General features: G+C 31.9%; 2 protein-coding genes across 3 annotated transcripts; one reads left to right on the top strand and one right to left on the bottom strand.

Moving 5' to 3' along the window:
* Positions 1-402: 402 nt before the first annotated feature.
* Positions 403-6,602, bottom strand: LOC122587053 (splicing factor SF3a60 homolog). The gene is made up of 13 exons (XM_043759123.1): positions 6,311-6,602; positions 5,166-5,279; positions 4,518-4,622; positions 4,182-4,348; positions 3,709-3,805; positions 2,502-2,666; positions 2,274-2,345; positions 1,761-1,916; positions 1,610-1,681; positions 1,404-1,529; positions 1,144-1,290; positions 885-1,038; positions 403-770 (listed from the first exon to the last, which is right to left on the bottom strand). The coding sequence occupies exons 1-12, from the start codon at positions 6,482-6,484 to the stop codon at positions 892-894; spliced, it is 1,542 nt and encodes a 513-aa protein (XP_043615058.1). The 5' UTR covers positions 6,485-6,602; the 3' UTR covers positions 403-770; positions 885-891.
* A 3,182-nt stretch (positions 6,603-9,784) lies between these two features.
* Positions 9,785-12,618, top strand: LOC122589431 (vesicle transport protein SFT2B). Of its 2 annotated transcripts, XM_043761721.1 has the most exons (6): positions 9,785-9,991; positions 10,079-10,132; positions 10,820-10,893; positions 11,354-11,471; positions 11,608-11,666; positions 12,295-12,618. In XM_043761721.1, exons 1-6 carry the CDS (start codon positions 9,875-9,877, stop codon positions 12,371-12,373), a joined length of 501 nt encoding a protein of 166 aa, XP_043617656.1. In that variant the 5' UTR covers positions 9,785-9,874; the 3' UTR covers positions 12,374-12,618. The 2 variants fall into 2 exon arrangements, with proteins under 2 accessions (XP_043617656.1, XP_043617658.1); XM_043761723.1 differs by lacking the exon at positions 10,079-10,132.
* The last annotated feature ends 9,013 nt before the right edge of the window (positions 12,619-21,631 follow it).

Below are 21,631 nucleotides of genomic sequence, written 5' to 3' on the forward strand. Positions count from 1 at the left end.
CTGGTAAGCCAGGAGTTTTGAACCTGGGCCAAATCTACATGTTCAAGTTAGCTGGGGAAAACGAATCTTCAAATCAAATGTATATAACCTGACCAGGTTAACATGTGACGATAATCGCCATCCCCGAGATGTAGTTTAGCTAAGAATGTTCAAACTTGAGATTTTCTTTGAGAACATAAATTAAATCAAGACCTCTATTCAGAACATTAAGACATCACATTAGTTTGGTGAGCTTGATAAACCTCATATGATTTTTAAGCAACCTACTCAGCATCTTAACAAAGTGATATAGTGAGATAAAAGTGGACAATAGGTGCAGAATATTATCAGATATTATATATGCTTATATGATAATTTGTAAACATCTAACATGTTCATAGCACAAAACAAATAACAAAAACCTGACGCAAAAAGGTCGACATTCAGAAGGATATTATTACATCTAATTTAAACCTCAGAACGAGTTGGCAAAGGACCTGAATAGCTTGTTACATTTGCTCCAACACAAAATGATAACTAGTGTGCATAACAGAGATGGAGGTCAGGCTTCCTTGTATGTGACAAAAGAAAGATTTAACAAACTGACTGATCAGCATCAATGATCTAAACATTATAATAAATACTACCATGTAGCTCTCGGAAAATAAGCATAAAGATTTTAACATCTTTGACCAAAAGTTACTCAGTTTACGCTAGCAGCCTCTCACTTCAATACATAGGTTACACAGATTCACAGAAAATGCAACCCAGATACAATTCGAATCTCCACTCTGACAAATGTTGCAAACAAAACACAGCAAACGCATTAGCAGAGCAGAAACTTAAAGGTAGAATGTGGATGTATCATCAATAATTAACCTTTATAAACGTAACGATAAACTTACTTGAGAATCATATCAAGCCTTGGCGCTGGAGATCGGTGTACGTCTTTTTGTTGTAAATATTTCCCTCTCTATCTTCATATTCTTCCTCGAGTTCCGGTCGCCACTTGTTTACCCCCTGCTTCTCTTTGATTCTCTCCCAAAGTTTTTGGGCTTCCTGTGTAGTAATCACGGAAGTAATAAACAAGATTATAATACTTCCAAATATACATGAACCAAATCTAAACAAAATAAGTAAACTTTTTTTTATAGTAAGACATACCTCTATTGATGTAATCTCATTAAAATTTTTGGTGTTGGGGATGCCAAGTCGACGCATACCATATTGGTGTCGAAATTCCTTGAAATGCCGCTCATAAGCTCTTCGCCCCCAGTAACTGTAGTTTCCACATATTTCACACTTGAACTCCTGAAGGATAATTAGACACACAAATACATAAATGTTAATATTATATTATATAAAATATCAATATGCATAACGTAACCAAATAAAATTATAGGATGAAGGGAGTATAACATTACCTGACCAAGACCATGAAGCTTATAGAGCCAATATGGAATAGGTTTTCCATCCCAACTTATTGGCAATTTCAAAGGATTATAAATCTGCTGGTCATCTTCGTCACTCTCCACTTCAGGTACTTCCTCCTGAAAATTATGGTAAAAAAGGTAGGCCACAGTAGACATTACATATATATAATAAGATAAAATCATAAAACTGATCTTACATCCTCTCTATCTATTTCCTCGTATCGCTGAGCCTGTTTGTTCACACAGTTCTCCTTGGTTCGAGTAATTATCTGCACAAAGATACAAAAGGTCTCTTACATCATCCAAAGGGAGGGAAAAAACAATAAAAAGTAAAAAAAAAATATTTACCTCAGATAAGAGTTCACATAGCTTCACTAACTTAGCCTCCATGAGGGCAATTTCTTTAGAATCATCTTGGTGTGAAGTAGCAACCACCCCATTCTGTTGGGGTCTTTGGGCACCTTTAACGAAGTGTTTTTTGTCCAGCTTTTCAAGAGGGGTGTGCTGCAAGAAAATACAATGTCAATAAAAGTGACACCCTGGTATTTGATTTATTTAGTAATAAAAGACACAGAATACAAGCGCCATGGAATAACTCACATTGAGGATACATCTGCCCCAAAACCTGAAAGTAAAGTCTCAATGTAAATGGAATGATTCACCACATCCTTATTTATCATGATTTTATGACGAGTAATATCCCCGATGCAAAACGAAATACTACTTTATCATTACGACTTAATAAGTATTTCACTTCTTAGCTTTTCAAAAGATCATTTACCCCACAAAAACACTCAGTTTACTTACGCGTAATAGAAGAGTAAAGAGTGAAACAAATTAAACAAAACATAACGCAAATACCTTTGTGAGAAAAAGCCTTTCGGCACGCTGTTGAACAGTACCTCCTGTCTTTAATCCTAGGACACTCAATGCCTGCAATATAAAGAGATAGTAAATCATGTTAGATTTGGTACTTCAAGCATATTAGTTAGCAAAATAAAGTTAAAATTTCTCTATTAATACCCTATATTGTGTCCATTATTAGGATCACACGATATTACCAAAAATCTGTATAATATGCCCTCTTACCTCCTTCAGCTTCTCAGGACCAAGTTCGATGAGTTCCTCAACTGTACTATAGTAGTCCAGATCAATTGAAGCATGCTGTTCAGGATCATGTCCATTTTCTTGAGCCTCGTCCTTCCACCCATCAACTTTGCCATCATCCCATTGCTCTTCAAACTCTGATACAACCTGAAACCAAGAAATAAGATAAACTCGTGAATAGATTTTTGACAAATTAGTGCATATTTATATGCTTAAGAATCAGTACATGCATAGATTGCCAATTAAGACAGGTAGATTGAACTATTGAAGTCACCATCTAAGCATCCAAAACTGGTCAAAAGGGGTTGCCCAACATGTAGTATGCCCGAAGGACTGATCAAACCAAAACTGAGTCAGTTCCTACTTTCAGGTTAAGTTCTAACAATAACAGCATTAAGATAATACTATTATATATATATATAGATAGATAGATAGATAGATATATTTAGTATGCTAGTTTAATTGAATTCCATAACAACCAAACCCGACATGGGAAGAAAAGTATTGCATTAAATGTTTCAACTGGATATCCAACCAGCCCGACCTGCCTATTTTGCCACCTTCACGTTTGACCAATAATATGATCCAAAAAATAGCTAATCTATTGTGTGTGACACTAAGAAGGTCCAAAAAAACTTAGCTGATAGTTCTAAGTTACTAGCAGCACCAATCTTTAGGATGCTTGGACATATGACTCCATTATAAATTTCGTTTTTATTAGGAACTATTCACAGAATCAAGAAATTTAGAGCTGACAACTGATCAGCTTTACTAGTCTGTATTCATCAGTTATCTTTTAACTTTTGCAGTCCTTCAAGTAATTCTACCACTAAAACTAGTCATTTCAAAAGGCAAATGTATGAAATAGTATAGTACGAAACTTCTCATACTCATATATATTTGCCAAATCTAAAAAACAATAATAGTTCATATATTATGAGATGAACTACATATATTTCCACCTAAGTGTCCACATAATTAGTGATAAACCATAAACAACAAAGCTATAGAGGTCCCCTAGATCTGCTTAGCAATTCAACAGATAAATAACAGTATACATTTCAGCTTGCATGTCAAACATTGAAGCTACCCATAGCTTAAAACATATGTACATCATTTAATAACAAATGAAAGAAAAATTGACATGGGCACTAAATTAAAGACACAAGCAGATCACACAAGTAAGTACCTTTGAGAATATTCTATCAAGATCTTGCAGGGGCTCTGTGCGCTCAAAGAAATACACCAGATACTCTATCATTTTGCTGAGATATTCCCTGTATTGCCTTGAGAGACAAAAACAATCAGATCTATAGATGAAAATGCACATGCTTAGATAAACAGACGATTTTAGGAACAATTCATTGAAAATTAAAAATCAAGAGATAACAAGAACTAGACACTCAATCAAGGGTTTCCCTTCTTTAGGCCAGCCACATATACCAAAACGTTAGATAAACATCAAGACACCAATATGCCGCCACAACTAAGTTTATAATAATCTTCAAAAGAATTTTATATTATGTTAACATATAACTACAAATTTTCCCACAGATTTCATGTAACTTGCAACTAAGTGATCAGTAACTATATAACCACATAACACGTATAAACACATATAAGATACTACAGCCAGAACTTGTAACATTCTAAATCTAATACCTTGATATTTTCAGTTTTCGGGGGATAAGATGTGGTTGTGAAAACACTTCAAGGTAAGAGGAATAATCAAATTGCTTGTCAAACTGCTTGATGAATTCCTTGCCAAACTTAGTATTGATGTAATCATTATACAGCTCATGCAGATCTAGGTAGCGTCCAGAAGCTTCCTGCAAAAAAGGAGCTTCGTGAAATAACTTAACAGGGAAGCAAATAATGCCCAAAAATTATAAACTGGATAAATATGATTCGTATAAAAAACTCCAAAAGATTAAATGTGAATGCGTAGAAAGAGAAAGAGATGCTAGGAATCTAGGATAAACATGGAGAGTGACTAACCTCTCCACTGAACTCAATTTGTGGTTCCTCTTCAAGTAATTGCTCGGATTCATCACTGGTGTCAATAACTCGTGCTGATGGATGCCGCCTATGGTACTCACGAATCTGTGCAAGAAAGTTTTACAACTAAGTATATGCAGTGACAACATAATCTGAATAGCCCGGGGTATGTTAGCCAAAATTCATTTCCTCTAGGACGTTATGGTGTTTCTAAATTATGTGAGTTATTATGATTTCTCAAAGCTGGCCATCAAGAAACTATAGAGAACGAGGGAGAATTTCATACTTTCAATAAGCTGATACTCCAATCATAAAAACTACAACAAAGTACAGGGTTGTACTACTTGATCAAAAGCTACATGATCAAACAATGTAAAATAACATATGATACAAGCACAAAATAAATGGCTCCACAACCATTCCAGCAGACTGCCAGTGTGTCCATTAGAAAGACAAAACTGGGAGGAAGTTAAACTACTGTTACAGATATGCAACATTAAATAACTATGAAAGCAACTACCACTGATGATACAATAGCCACCCAAAAACCTACTTAGCATGTTATCTACAGGGGTAACCAACCATTAATACATGAGGCCTACAAATTAAATTACAATCCGAAAAACAACAAAAATCTGAAAGCGTTACCTCTTTCAGTCGGTCATAAAATGCGCTGAAAACATTAGTGCCCGATGCAGTTTGTCCACCCAAGGCAGCTATTTCATCTTTCCTCGAATTGTCTTGATCTTCATAGATTTCAACCTGGGATCACAAGAACCATAACTAGTTATCAGATGCGCAATAATTTAAAGTTAAATCATCGCAGATCTAAAAACTACATAGTTGGATTATAAGCATGCATAATTCACAAATGCAGCCTAAAAATACAGTACGCCTATCTGATTTCAAACCTGCAGCATACTGTCAGAAATCCAGTACCTACATAATTGATGTATAAACATGAGTGACATTGCTTATGTGATTCACAAGAAAACCTACAAAATAGTACAACCTTCGATTTCAACACCTATAGCATACAGTTACAAATCAAATAGACAAATACCTATATAACTAGATCATTAGCATGTATTACAACTGTCTTATTAGCTTATATATATACCTACAAACGTACATATGATCCATTCTGAAACCTGTACATATAGCCTACCAAAGCCGGTATAAGTATATTAACAACGCACATTTCCCTATTTATATAATTCTATTATATATAACATACTAAAAGAGAATATTAGATTGTTACATACATTATACTTTTAACCTAATATATCCAAAAGTAACCTATAAAACAGTACAGATGTCAATTCAAAGAGTTATAGATGCAGCATAAAATCACACAGTCAAAACACAAATATATACAAAAAAAAAATAACCTAGAAAATATACATCTACCGGATTTCAAACACCTAAATAAGAAGATTATAGCCTAAAAAAACATATAGATACGGCGTATCATTATTAAGTATTAAGTATTAACACATATAAATTATATTATTAACATGCATTTTACCGTATAAATTTATACTCGCAAAATAACCTAAAAAACAAAACATGCGTCCACTGGTCCACATCAAAACCTATAGATATAGCATATATATTATTTATATAAATATAGAAGCAGCATATAACTATAAACAATTAATTTATTACAAGCATTATATCATTTTAATGGAATATATCAAAAAAGGTGACCTAAAAATACAGTACATATATCCGATTTCAAAACCTATAGATACAGAATATTACAAAGTAATATAAATGTAGAAAAAACTTACGAGTTTGTGAGTTGTAGAAGTGATTTGATCAATGATATGGCGAACACGGTGGCTCCGTGCAAGACGGTCCTTGGTTGTAGCCAGATCTTTTTGTAGATCCTTCACAATTAGTCTCTCGAGCCGCTCGGTGTCTTCGTGAGCCGCTCGTGTTAGCTCTAATAGCGTAGATGACATTTTTGTGATATCGGTTTGGTTCGATTGATTGAATTTTAGGGTTTCTGGATATCGAGGGTTTTAGAAGAAATGGAAAAGCGAGGAGTGACTGGAATTGGATTTGGGATTGATTGTTTTTTTTTAAGGGGGTGTTTGGTAAAGAATGTAAATGTAACAAAAAAGAAAATATTAACTTCCGACAGAAAATACTATTTTTTTTAAAGAATACTTTGAAAGAGAACGAGAAACTCGCACGTTGCGGCGGATATCATGGACAGGGTTTATCGTATCATGATTATTTTGTTTTTGACTCTTGATTTGGTTCGTTTGTGTCTTTAAGAGTGCATTCTTGAGTTTTATTTTGAAAAAATAAGAAAATAAAGGGTACGAAACTTTTAGTTTTTATATTCTTGAGTTTTTGTTTTAAAAGAAAGGGAAAAGTAGGATGTTTTGATCTCAAAACTTTCTTGCCACTTTTGGCAAGATTTGGAAAGAAAAGTGGTGAAGTTATTATTATACCCCTCAAACTTATATAAAGGTTTTAATTACTACAAGGCTATAAATGTAAAATTGTATCTTTTTATCCTTTCTTTTCCTTCCCTTCTAACTCAATAATACATTTAACTATCAACTTTATTTTCTTTTCTTTCAGCTCGAGAATGCCTCTTTTTTATGTAATTATCTATCCTTTCTTCCCCTATCCAATCTTCTCCTTTCTTTTCATTTAACAAAAACTCGAGAATATAGTGTAATTGTTTGCCAAAAAAAGAGGAGAGTGTTTGCAAAAAAAAGGCTATAAAATATGGAAAAGAAGGGTAATAACTAATGGATGTTGTATGGGCAAATAAGTAAATTCACATATCCCAAACATTTTAAACTTTCAACACCACCTAATAATTTTTATAAGGCAGTATAGATGAATTATGTTATTGATACAAAATAAGTAATATAAAATTTTAATTTTTTTATTATTATTTTCATTCATTATTTAGAATTTGTAGATAATGAAAACAATTCTCACTTCTCATTTGTCATTTCATTATCCGATGCAACTAAACAAGAGAAGTTATTCTCATTCTATATCTTCTCTTTCCATTTTATTATACCAAACATCCTCTTAGAATTTCAACATGAAATTATAGGTTTCACTTTAATTTTCATAAAATTACTATCTTAGCTCAAATAAATTTTACCCCATCAAATAACTAGCGATTGATTCATTTGAGATCGTATGACGATCAAAACAATAATTACCTTTGGAGATAATAAATTTATTATTATTTTCTTTCCATAATTTTAAAAATAATTATAATCATAACACTAATAACAAAAATTTATCATTGGATATTAGACAACTTTTGTTTTTTAATATCTTCAACAGTAACAATAAATTCATCAATAGGTTTCATTATTTTTATTGATAAAAATAAAATGATTTAAATCTTACATATGAAAGTTTTTTTAAAAAACTATTTCAAGTTGCTTATAGTTTTGGAAGTTATATAAACATAAGCTATTAGAATTATAACCTAATTAAAAACTTTTCACGTTAACAATAGTTGTCCTCGTGGCTTTTCATTAGTGGTTCATTACTTTTAAGATAGGTTGATTGGTTTGCATGCTTGCCTTCTTTAGCTAGGTTGTGGGTTTCAAACAAACACCAACACTTTTTGTCGTTTGATCTCCACTAAATCAATTAGTTGGATTGTTGGAAGATAATGCAACCTTTCTTATTTATTTCTTTGATTTAATATATTTTCATTATTTATAATAATATCTAAGATGGACAATTACATGTTTTTCGCTAAGACCAAATTCGAATTCAGACTAACCAAATTCTAATATTTTTTTTGTGCTAATAATATTATTAGATTAATATTATTTATATTAATATCAATATATCATTATTATTAATTTTTATTGTCATTATTTTGTTGTCTCTACAATGTTGTGTAGTTTTTATTATTACTACTATTATTATAATATTCTAATGGTAAAAAAAGAATATATATTTTTCTTTTCATATAATGTTATTATGTGTTTAAATTTGCTTCTTTTGTTATTGAATTATTTTTAAATATTATTTATAAACTAAAATGTAGAATGAACAATAAAATTACAAAGTAAATTTTATTTATAGTTTGTTATCCCCGGCCATTGGCCGGGTATAACACTAGTTTTTATTGAAAAACAAAACTTATAACTTTGAATTTACTAAACAATGAAGTCAAACTTTAACAGCTCCCACAATCTCCATGCCAAAAATATCACTATATATTAACAATAACACTTATAAAATAAAAATGACAAGTCATAAATACATAAAATGTATGGATTAGAGATGTGGATATATGACAAATGAGAAAAAGAAAAGATTAAAAATATAAGTTCACAACAACTTTAATCTAAGGATCAATATTCATCTAACTTTACTTGGTAGAGTTGTTTACAAATTTAGACAATCACTATCCGATGAGTGAGGTTAACCTAATATGGGGAGATTTGCGCCATATGGGGTTAATATTATAGTATATTTATTTATTTATTAGAGAGAAAGGGAGACACGAAAGAGAGAATGTGTGTAAACCGAGCTACTCATACAAGTTGTCATGTGATTTTTATTTTTTAATATTTTGAAGTAATAGTTGCCTAAAGGTGGATTTTGGGACTACCCTAAACTACCAAAAATGCAAATGACCATACTTCTTTTGAAAGCATCTCTATCTCTAATAGTATAACTGAAAAAGTTTTTATTCTAATAAATTATGGATTTATACTTAATAGTGTATTAATTATTTCTTTAACCTATTCTTGCTATAAGGTACGATAATATATTTATTTAGTTTTAATGTTTGTAAAACTTTTAACCGTTGTAATACATAATTTTTTTTTCTTAAAAATGCTCTTATATATTTTTACACAAATTTTGATTAAAAAAAAACTTTTCAAATTTTATCACTTAATTAGTCGATTTTATTAGGCCAATGAGGTCAGTCCAACTGGTCAGAGGTACTTCCGGTTTTACTCAAGGTTTTGAGTTCGATCCTTAGGATGGCAAAACCTTGAGATTTTTCCCTCTGAATACTTGTAACGACTCATAGTCAACATCTCGTTGTCTAGAGTACATGCAAGACTTCACCATTATAAGATGAGGTTTTTTTGATGTCATATACCGACTGAATGTTTAAAAAAGAAAAAGACTAAAAGGTTTTCTTTTTGGTGAAAAGGAAAAAAAAAATATTACTTTTGGCAATTAACCCCTCAATAATGGTAAAGTTCACCATTACGCCCCTCAATAATTGTGAAGTTCACCAATACACCCCTGTAACAATAATCACAGCTGTGAAATATGTGTAAAGAAGTAAAATAGCCATTGATGAGCGATCTCAAGATTTGAATTTAAAAAAAAAAATGTGGAAGCAGGCACAATCTTTGTTCGCAGGAGAACAAGAAGAAGAAGAAGATGAAGAATTGCAAGAAAACTTTTTGGAAGATACTGATAATCTCTGTTCTTTATCTCCCACACAGGTACATATATATATCTATATCTATATTTCTGTATGTATTCAGATCTTTTGACAATTAATTGATGAATCCCACAAAATATATATACAGAGATTATATGGGTTTGCTGCTTGTTCGTTAGCTGGACTCGTTTGTATGTTCCTGGTACTAAGTATTTACATTCTTTACAATATTATATAGATATACACACACACTATTGAGTGGTAATTATGGTTAAAGATGAAGAAAAATGATCAAGTGTTAGTTTGACTTTGATATAACTGGACCCCCCACCCTTTTTTTATTTTGATCTAGTATGTGAAATTGTGAATGATAAGTAGTAACCATTTCGAGTGTTTGGTAAGAGCAGTTGGGGTGGAGGCATAACCACTTTATAGTGCCGGGTACAACACCCTGCCATAGCCCTAAAAGGCTATGAATAGAAAAGTCCCAAAATTTGAATGTTTAAAATTAGTGTGATCTGCTACAGGTAAAAAGGGGTTTAGTGTGATTGTGAGGGTAGACGTAGCAGGCTTTTTTGATGTGGACTGTTTGACAACGTTAATCGCTCTAAATGTACTGAAATGGAAAAATTAAGTTTGGAATTGTTTGGCTATTAGGTGCATTTTGGCTTATTTAAGAGGAAAAAATGCATTTAATTTAAGCAAAGTGTGTTTATTTTGAACAAGACATTTGAACCATAAGCATTTGAAATATGCAATCCTAAACGCCTTCTTACGGCTGCTCATTTCACTCAAACAAGCAGACAATCATAAGCAATTTGTTTTTATAAAATCGCTCAAAATTGCCATACTGATACCTCATTTTATCCAAATGGTTTTTATTTTGCAGTCAATGATTGTGTTTGCCATACCGATTAAGTTCGCTATGTTGTTTACTTTTGGCAACTTGTTGGCTGTTGGAAGGTGGGTTATAGTTTGTCAAGCCAATAGCATTTGAATTTATCTCTCGTTACTTGGTTCCTAATTTCACTGCCCGGAAGTGGAGCCATGTCAAATCCACGTATATATAAACTAGATACGTTTCAATTCCATTTATATGTCCCAAAGTTTTCAAAAAAAGTTGTTTTGCTGTGAATATGAAATCATACCAAAGGACATATTTTCTTGTTGATGTTTAGACCCGTCATCTTATATAACACAGAATTTGCTCCTAATAGAGCTTAGCAAGTGTTTTTAACTATAAATTAAATTTTTAACGTTTCAATAATGGAAAAAACAAATACTTTACTGATGTAAACATCTTAAAATATAAAATTGTTATGTTTTGTTGGGAAAACCGACTTTTCTTGTAGCTGGCCCATCAGTCAACTCTTTTGATTTATACGCTTTCTGAAACTTTTTGCTGTTGTTGGTTGTTTCACAGCACAACTTTCCTTATGGGAGCTACACGGCAACTGCAAATGATGTTTGATCCAGTTCGTTTGTATGCCACAACTATTTATATTGGGTTCGTTCTTCTAGCTCTCATTTGTGGTCTTTGGGTAAGAAGCTGAACTTTACTAGTTAATCTCCTTTCTATATACCACATGTACATTTATTAATTATTATAGATAGTAAACTCAGACCATTTGCAATTTTTTCACTTTTTATGTAACTGTTTTCTCCGTTCTTATGCAGATTCACGATAAGTTACTAACCCTCCTTGCCATACTATGTGAGATATGTGCACTTATCTGGTGAGTCTGTCACCTTTGATCATTTCCATGCAAACTCTTTACCTGCATGCCATAAATGTGTACATAAAGTGGCAATGTGGAACCATTTACTGTTTATGTTTTATCGCTAATGGGGTCAGTTGGTAAAAAAAAAGATGTGCAAAATACAAGAAATGTGTTGCACTATTCATCCTCTATTGATAACTGCAACATGATTATCATTTTTTATCTAGATATTCAAAGTTTAATGCAAACAAATATGCCTTTACCAGCCAGGCAGCCATTCAATGAAACATATTGCATAATATGGGAAGAAAGTATTATAGTTTACCCTTAAATGAAAATTTAAAAAGGAAATATGCCGAACAGGTTCAAAGGCGATCATAGTGTATCTATAATTCTTACGGTATCCTAATTCTTTTCCTCAAAAAATAGATAATTGAACTATAGTTTTTGTAATTATATAACTTAGTAAATTCGTAAAAATGTTACATATGGAGACAATAGTGTTTCATGTCTACCCTACCTGACATGCTGCATCATGTAACCCAAACCCGTTTTTTTCTTTATTTAACCAGCCCATTTTGCTACATGTGTGGACACAATGGTCTCCTCAAATGAAAATGTAACCTGCATAGAATTATTTCAGGTACAGTTTGAGCTACATACCTTTTGCTCGTGCAATGGTCTCAAAAGTGACAATCCGTCTCTTTGACACTGAGATTTAGGTAAGGAATTCAAAGAAGTTTTTTATTATCACAATTTTATCAAAATGATTGCGGAGAACCCAGTGAGTCATGATTCTCATCTTCAATTACTTTTCATATATGTTGATTTTGTTAGTCACCCAGATTAGTGCTTTAATGTGTGCCAACATCATAGTTGATTTCAATTTCTTGTAATTTTTTATTGATAAATGTTGTATTGAACTTCATTTCTTAATGTAAATTCAGATATACTACCCCTTGTTTTACCAGCTTAGCATTGCCTTAATTCTTTTATCGTTATTTGTTTTCAACGATGTATAGTTAAAGTTGACAAGATGGGCGGGTTGGGTAAAGGATAAATAGGCCTTGAGGGATTTCAGATGGCTCTTTTGAAGTATTAGTCGACCTACCAACAAAGCCGAGATAGACTCATTTAGATGTTAATTGGTCTAAATCGCAAGTTTTAGGTATAAAGTCTTGTAGATCTTGGTTTTAAAAGGTGATAGGTGCTTCTACGCGATTAGGGTCAGCACATTAAGATGATGGTCGCTAGGTGCTTCTATATATGACCCCTTTTTCACTGAGTACTTGTATCAATATTATATACCATTTTCTACCAAAAAATGCTTTAAATTGACTAAAAATCACTTCTACATAACAAAATTACATTACAAGTACATACTTCGTGTCTTCACTTGTATTTCAAAAGTTTCCACAAATATGTAGCGACTACCGACTAGTGAGTAATGGTATCAGTTTTTCCTCTTCCTCCCCTTTTTGGGCCTCTCAGAAGTTTGCAGAGTAATCCCAAGGTGACTCGGTTTGCGAGCCCAACGTTATAGCAGGTGAACCTCCGTGGCCAAAGGTATAGCACCCTATACTGTCACCTCTAGTTAAACGACTTCCTGGGCAACCAAAACCGTTTTACCCGACGCCCGGGGACCTAGGCGTGTTTAGTAACTACCTTTTTAAACGAAGTTGTAGATCATTTCAGGAATATTTCTTCTATATATTGAGATAGAGACATCTAGCCATACAGGTCTGGTGGTAGAAACATCTTTTTCCTAGGTTTTGAAAGAAGGGATGGTGGATCTTAGTTTAAGAGTAATAGGTGTCTTAAGTTGGTAGGATGTAGACTAGAAGTTAATTTAGGAACACAAACAAACTATATTAAGGATTGACCATGAAAATTTATTGGGTGGACTGGTCAACCAATGATCTTGAGGGTTGCATTGTTGACCGCAAAACTTATACTAGTAGTTACGTAACCACGTAATTATTTAACAAAAGATCTCACAGATAGTCAAGAATAAGCGAATATTTATCAAGACCTTTGGAATTGCAATACATGAGATGTAAGAAATCATGTAGAGACTACACTTACAAAACCAGTTCTAAACCAAAGAAAAATATGGCAGAGATATGGTTAGTTTTAGCTTTTGAGTCGAATGACAAGCTGTTAATCATCTTTTATGCCACTAATATGGGATTGCTTGACCATTTTAACATTGTTTCACATAGATTATCTAGTTCGGGGTTTTATTCATATGAAACAATTAACCTATATAGGGGTTTTAGTGTTGATACCGGCTTCTTCTTTTTCTTTTGTTTTTATTTTTTTTATTTTTTTTATAGTGATTAGTTCTTAGTTTTATCGACTAAACTGGGTCAGGTTTTATTCGTTTGTTTTATACAGGGAACTTTTGTCCATGTATCATCATAACACATTCACATATATCTATATACATATATACCCAATGTTAAAAAAATTCTTGGATTAAGACAAACTACAGATGATCTCTATAAGTTTGAACTTAAGTCTTTCACTTCAGCGTACACAAGTGCAATGCCGTGTGGTCTTAGTCATTAGTTTTATGGTGTGGGTCTGGTGGGTTTCCTATCTCCAACATCAATGGATTTCTTCACATGCCCTGATCTTGATTGTTTACCTTAAAAATTTTTAACATATGCGGAGTTGGCATGATGGATTGGGCAAAGAGTTAAATACATACTGGTTTAGAATTGAGATGGGTTCTTTTTAGTACTGGTCATAACGGCCTGGTGGCCTGACCTAAATAGCCCAAATAGACTTATTGAGAAATCAATGGGTCTAAACCGTAAGTTCTATATTTAAACTATGACCAAATTGGATGATGTAGATCATTTCAGACCCATTAAAATTACAAACAAACATCAAATGACACTTCTTTTGACAGACATTTAGGTGTGATTGTGAATCAGAATTTTTTCAGGTTTTTGGAGAAGTGACATGAATCTTTGTTTAAGAATGAAAGGCGTGTAAAGTTGGTAGGATGTAGACTAGAAGTTCATTTAGGATTAAAAGTAGTTTAAAAGATTGACAATGAAATAGCTTAGTAGGTGGATGTGCCAGCCGAATGATCATGATTGCGTTATGATTGTGTCGCCGTGGACCCTAAAAGTCAGCTTTGAAATCACTAGTTTATGAAAAGATGTCAAAAAATAGTCAAGAACGGGCTACCTATCAAAAACTTCTAAATTTTAATACATCAGATGGAAGGAGTCATCTAGGGTTTACTTTTTCTCTGCTATGCATGGGATCTCTTCATATCGCCTTAATCTTGATTGTTCGAATCCATGTGTATTGTATCGTCTGCGAACAAATTGCAACTGCCATTAATAGTTTGTAAACAATTAAGAGAAATGATCATTCAGTTGGTAGTGATAAGTATTTTCAATCTATTTTGAGGCATCTTGTCTTTTCATTAGTGTTGCAAAACAGTTGAATTTAAATCTGTACTCTATGTCTATAACTTATAAGCCAATAACTTTTGGGTTTTAGCTTCACTAGAGCAACAGTATAGGGGCTGCGTCCTCCGGCATCGCTAACGTGGCCGTCAGGTGGTTTTGGTATGATTTTTTAACTATGCGTGGGTATATGTCTTTTAAATATTCACTTGTAACGTAACTAAAATTGCGACCAGATTTCATTATTTTTTGCAAGTAGAACATAAAACGTGAATATATAAAAGACATTCATTTATGTTCTAAAAATGAATGTCAAATCTTTTTACATTTATCCCACTTAAACTCTTATCCTAGATTGAGCCATATAAAACGTGATTTCGCACAAGTTCTTCCATGTAATAGTGTAACTATTAATTAAAGTTTATATATAATATATATTTTTGGAGAATCCAAATTGATTTTGTGTACTAAATAATCCGCATGTGGTTTGCATTTTGACTAATCTAATGCCAACAAATTGTCATTTTTTATCATTAAGTTTTAATTACAAGTTTAATTAGTAGTTAATTGTAGTGGTTGGTGGCTACTTTGTAAACTCTTCACCAACCCTTATTTTGACCATTTGGGATTTTTTATCATCCACCTACCACCATGTTCTCTAGGAGAATCGCAAACGATATTAACTGTTAAATTATACTCGTAATTTTCTTTCTTTCTTTATTATTCTTATGTGTTTTTTTCTTGCGAGCAAGTTAATCCCGAGACAGCTTGCATCGCAAGCCCGAAGTCATAACTGTGGCCATTAGGGGGTTTATGCCAAGGATAAAACTTATTTTTTAACTTTTATAAACAAAAGTCTTTACCAATAGACCACCACCTTAATGGTTACATATACCATTTTAAGGTATTGAATTTTCTTTTCTACTAGCATATAAACTTAATTAATTACATTTAGAGTAAATGAATTCAATTATTATGTGAATTAGCATAATTCAAAAGTCTTGGTATTAGGTTCTTTGTTAGTAGTTTTATTAGAAGGAAGATGATTAATAAGTCTAAAAAACATTAAACATATAAGTGTATATGACATAGTTAAAAGTAAACGTAAGGTTACTAATTAGTCAGCATAAAAAGTGTGTCACTAAGGCCTTACTCAACCGATCAATTCTAACCTTTTTTTTCACATTTTTTTCACTATTATATCAGCGTCATTTTTATTTCATTTTATATTTTAAAAAATACTACTACTAACTATATATTTTTCTCACCTCTTTTCCAATTATATTAAATCAAACATATATAAAACAAACAAATTCTCTTACCTAATCCTCTACCTCTATTTTCTGGGATTTTCTTACCAGAAAATTAATGGGTTTTTTTTTTTTTTAGAAAATAGTGGAGAAAACATGTTTGCAATGGTGTTTTTAGGAAATAGGTGAGAAAATTGTTGAAAAACGGCATAGGCCTAACAATCCTTAGAACCTGGTGTTGTTTAGTTAGCAACGATCTATATACAAAGTAAATATATATAAATAGTCACTAGTTAGTAGTTACATACTTACATATGTTTTTCTGTTCCGTTCTAAAATTACCAACTTCCCATATAGAGACTTTTTTTACATACAAAACGCTTATCTAATAATAGGGATATCTCAACTGCTTTTGCCTGCCGAGAACAAATTAATGCAATAGGGCCTTACTAATTAGACTTTTCACATTCCATACTAAAGGTTAGATACGCTTTTGGCTTATTTCTTTATAAAGTTTTTCAAAAATTAGTCATGCGCTTTATGGGGATTGATAATCGTACCACAACTTTTAATAAAGTTGCCATCATTATATACTTTTAATAAAGTTGCACAGTGTGGTAGATTAATAAAAAAAATCTGTGATACAAATATGGGTTTCATTATGGTAAATATACAACAATTTAGAGGGCATTTGAGATTACGTTTTGAAATGTATCTGATTATTATGTTTGTAAAGCTTTAATAATTTTAAAAAGTACTTGTATGAAAAAATGATTAGCTGCTACAAAAACACAATTTTGGGAAAACTTGTATGCATGCTTTTTCAAAACGCAGTTTTGTTAACACATAATTTAGTTTGAAAACACAAAATTTATTATGTAATCACAATACCAAAGCCAAACACCCTCTTAATACATGTTATTTACAGTCCTTAGTGTTTTAGCAAAACCCAAAAATTAATGGACCTTCAAAATTCAATTTGCATATTTCTTTGGTATCAACAATGAGCTTATGTAGTATGCTCATAATTCTCAAATGTGGAGCCTCAAAAGTAAAAGAAAAAAAAAAATAACTGCTCAGTGTCGCCTTTCGTGAGTTTTGAGCCCCAATACCTCGACGGTATATTGGGGAGGTTAAGATGTAGGCAGACCTTACCTCTATCTAAGTAGAGAGGCTGCTTCAAGTTTCTACCTAAATGGTAGAAAAGACCTTCAACCTTTGCATGGGATGAGGATCGAACCCATGACCTCTGTCTCCAGAGGCAAGGGTGTTTACCACTGATCTAACCATGCTGCTTGTGCATTAGGGCTTTAAGCCTTTGACTTTTGAGGCAACTTTTGAGGTGGAGTCTCAAAAATCAAAGGCCCTAAAGCCCTAATGCCCTATCATTCATAACTTATCTTTCACAACCCCTGCTTCTATATCTATTCTATCTTATAAAATATGCGATTCTTTTTCATTTTTTAAAAGGAAAATTGATCTATCAAAACTATATATCTTTTTTATTCACTAATTTGAATATCTTTATCTAATATATCTATAATACTATTAATAAAAATTATTTATATACATCCATCGGTCTTTATAATAATTACACTACCTTCTTTTAAATTTTGCCCCTCTTGAATTTTTATTTTTATTTTTTTCCAGCACCATCACGCGCCGCCACCGCCATCACACTGTTGTATCGCACGGGCACATGACTAGTAACTTTTTAAACATATTTAAAGCATGTTAGAATTATGTCAAATAAGTCCCAACTTCAAAGCTATATATTTATTTCTAGATAACCAAAAGTAGCATAATGATTGTGTGTGCTTAATATTTTCTAACTATGATCATGAAATGCAAATGATCCTTGCATCTATTTCTTACAGAATACATTAGAATACATGAATTAGAGCATATAGGGCTGATTTATTATTATTATTATTATTATTATTATTATTATTATTATTATTATTATTATTATTATAAACAAAACAAAATGTTTCATAGGTTGACTTCAACAATGTTGAAGTTAATAAGGAGTAAAGTACAGGGATGAATTTACCTTGTCGTGGTGTTCGAAACTAGCTAGCCATCTCTACCTTCTTCTTTGAAGCCTTGCTTAACCCCTTAATGCTTCAGCCCTTACGATTTTTGAGAGAACAACTTCTCTCTTCCCTTAAATTGTCTCTGTGTTAGTGTCTTTGTTTCACATATGGCAAAAGATAATGAAGGAGAAGAGGATGACATATTTATAGTAAATTCTTTGTGTGCTTAGTCATAAGCCACATGCACCACATTTTTATCAAAATACTACACATTCTTTAGAGTGGTGATAAAACTATGACCGTTTTTATTAATCTATTACTAATGTATAATATATAATGAGAAAAGTGAGTATAAAATTAACATACATCCAACTTAAGTGAAAAATCTTTGATATACTATTTTTTTTTAACATTTTAAATAAATAATTGAACCCCCATAATTTTTATGTATTAAAAATTAATCTGTTAGGAGGTTTCACCTAAATTAGGTGTGTAACATACTAACATCCCTATATTGACTTCTTCATATATAATTGTCTAAGACAATTAGTGATTGTTGTAAATTGAAAAAAAAAAAAGTGTTACAGATGTATCACTACTCATTACTTTAAACTAATACAGTGTCATCTAATTTAAGATTGTGACAAATTATTTATTAGCTAGTGTCTATACCTACATTTGCTAATTGCTATAATTTTTTATCTATTTGCCAAAGTACAAGTGCTCTCTCAAGATCGGTTCACACGATATTACATGGATATAAAGTACTGCAAGCGTTATTCAATTGTAGGTTATAGAAATGGCCTCCCATAATGCCTCCTCATTTATATCGAAAATTGACACATGGTTATTAGTTACATCAAATTAAAGATATACATATAAAGAAAAATAGATTTTAGTTGAAATAAAACAAGTATAAAAGTAAAACAAATAAAACAATAGGTTTCTTTTCACTGAAAATCATCGTGCATCAATTTACTCGTGAATCTTTGTGCATCAACTTAACCATAATCAAAGGGGTAAGATCTTGTTCTATTTGTTTTACATTAATACTTGTTTACAATATCCAACCCCAAAAAAAATAAAACACAACATGTCTTTTAAATTACTCACTTATCGCAGCAAGCGATCCTGGTTCAGACTATCCAATGCGAATCACATATTTCGCTCGAATATATATATATATATATATATATATATATATATATATATATATATATGAGAGTAATTATTAAAATAGTAGTTAACCGAATGTAACTAAAGCATCCTCAAATTAAAACTATCTTATAACATTGCCACATAAGCTTTAATCCTATGTGGCATTTTTATAAATTTTTTGCCATTAATTTAATTATGAAAAAAATGAAATAAAACTAAAAACTCAAGAGATATTATTTAACGTTGGACGATATTTTTCTTTAACAAATATTTGGTTTCCTACCTTCCTCTAATTATACTAACATTAATTTAATATTAATCATATAATGAATTAAATATTACCTACCCATAAAACACATTAGTGTTCATCGAATACAATATATATAGGATTTAGAGGTTTTAAAGTTATCTTTTCATCTCATATTTCTTCAGCTACTCAATGCCTAAATTCTTTTAATTATCTTATATATATATAAAAGTTGTAAAAATGAAATCAATGCTAAGACTTAAAAATTAATTAAGGGTTTAATGATTTTACTTGGATTTATGATTTTACTAATTATTAATGGTGGTGATTGGGTTATTCGGAGCTATAGTAAAAATTTTATGTATATGTAGGTGTTAAATTTTATTTAATTGTTATTAATGGAATGATTCATGAATTATTGAGTGTCTTTTTAAATTTTGCAATCTTTATATATATATATATATATATAAAAGTTGTTCGTTTTCCGATTTATGTATATGAATGAATGTAATAAGTTAGTAATAAGTTAGTGAATTATGTATGATGGGTTATGTAATTAGTGAGTGAGTTATGATCGCCGGAAGCTGAAAGAGAATGTAATCAGTTAGTGAAATTTGGGAATTGGAAACGTTAACAGTATGGTATTATTAATTATCTCATGTAGTTTCAATTAATTCATAAGCAGCTTACTTAATTAGAAGTATCTTTCGTTTTCTCATAGTTAAGGGTAAAGTTGTTTGCCTCTGACAAATAACTATTCTATTAAACACATGACCCTTCCAGCCTTCCTTCATCCCTTTTAATTGGTATTGCATTAAACCACATCATCCTATTAAATGGTTGCTTATGAAATATAGTGGTCAAAATCAGTCGTCAAATAAACCTCTTGCCAGCATGACTTTGTAGATTTCTTATTTGTTGTTTCTTCATGCCTCTTTTGGATTTTGGCTTTCAATATTTAGCTATTGGTTTTAAAGTACTACTCACATTTGGGTTTAAATTTGTAAGTTCAATGTTCTAATCATCTGAATTTGTGTGGGAAAGATCTCAAGCAAGAGGATGGGCATTTTAACTGTGAAGGCTCCAAAGCGAAAGTCAATCATCCACGGACAAGGTATTGATTCTACCTACACGGATTCCCTATGTTAGCATGCAGTAACAGTTTTACTTACATTGTCTATGTTAGATGATGAACGCTTTGACTAGAATTACTGTTGTGGTTTTGCATTGTTTCACATGTATAGGATTTAGCTTGAGATTGATGATGGCATGATGAAACCAATGAGAAGCTGCTCATAGGGATGCCAAGTCACTGTTGGAAGAACACCTTAAGGTATAAATGCATCAATGCGATGTTGTAGATAATGGGTGAACAATGTGCACTTTTGTGTTGATGTAATATGCCAGTTCACCCTTTACAGGTGCGGGATGACTCACCTAATGCATCTATTTTGCCAGAGCATCTCGATGCATCTGTCTTGCCGGCTGCTCTGAAAGCCGGCATCGGCACAAAATACATGTTTCAAATAGAGAGTCAAAGAAAATCTTTTACAAATATGAAGTTCAAAAATTAAAATCATACGTCATACCAATGGATTTTTGTAATTGTCATCTTCGTAGGTTTTTTTTAATTGTTTCTCTGCAGGCTCATTGAACAACACGAAATCAATAGTAGTAGTCTCATTGATCACATGTTGCTGGACTTTAACTGTCGTTTATATTCGGGGGATGTCATTAGCCGTTCGATCAAAAGTTCAGGTAACTACACCTTACCTAAATGTGTGAAATAGGGAATTACCATATGACGGAAACAATGATGTATTATTAGAACATTCTTGATTCATTGAAAAGGAAACTATTA

This window comes from Erigeron canadensis, chromosome 2 (assembly GCF_010389155.1).
Source record: "Erigeron canadensis isolate Cc75 chromosome 2, C_canadensis_v1, whole genome shotgun sequence".
NCBI classification, from domain to species: domain Eukaryota; kingdom Viridiplantae; phylum Streptophyta; class Magnoliopsida; order Asterales; family Asteraceae; genus Erigeron; species Erigeron canadensis.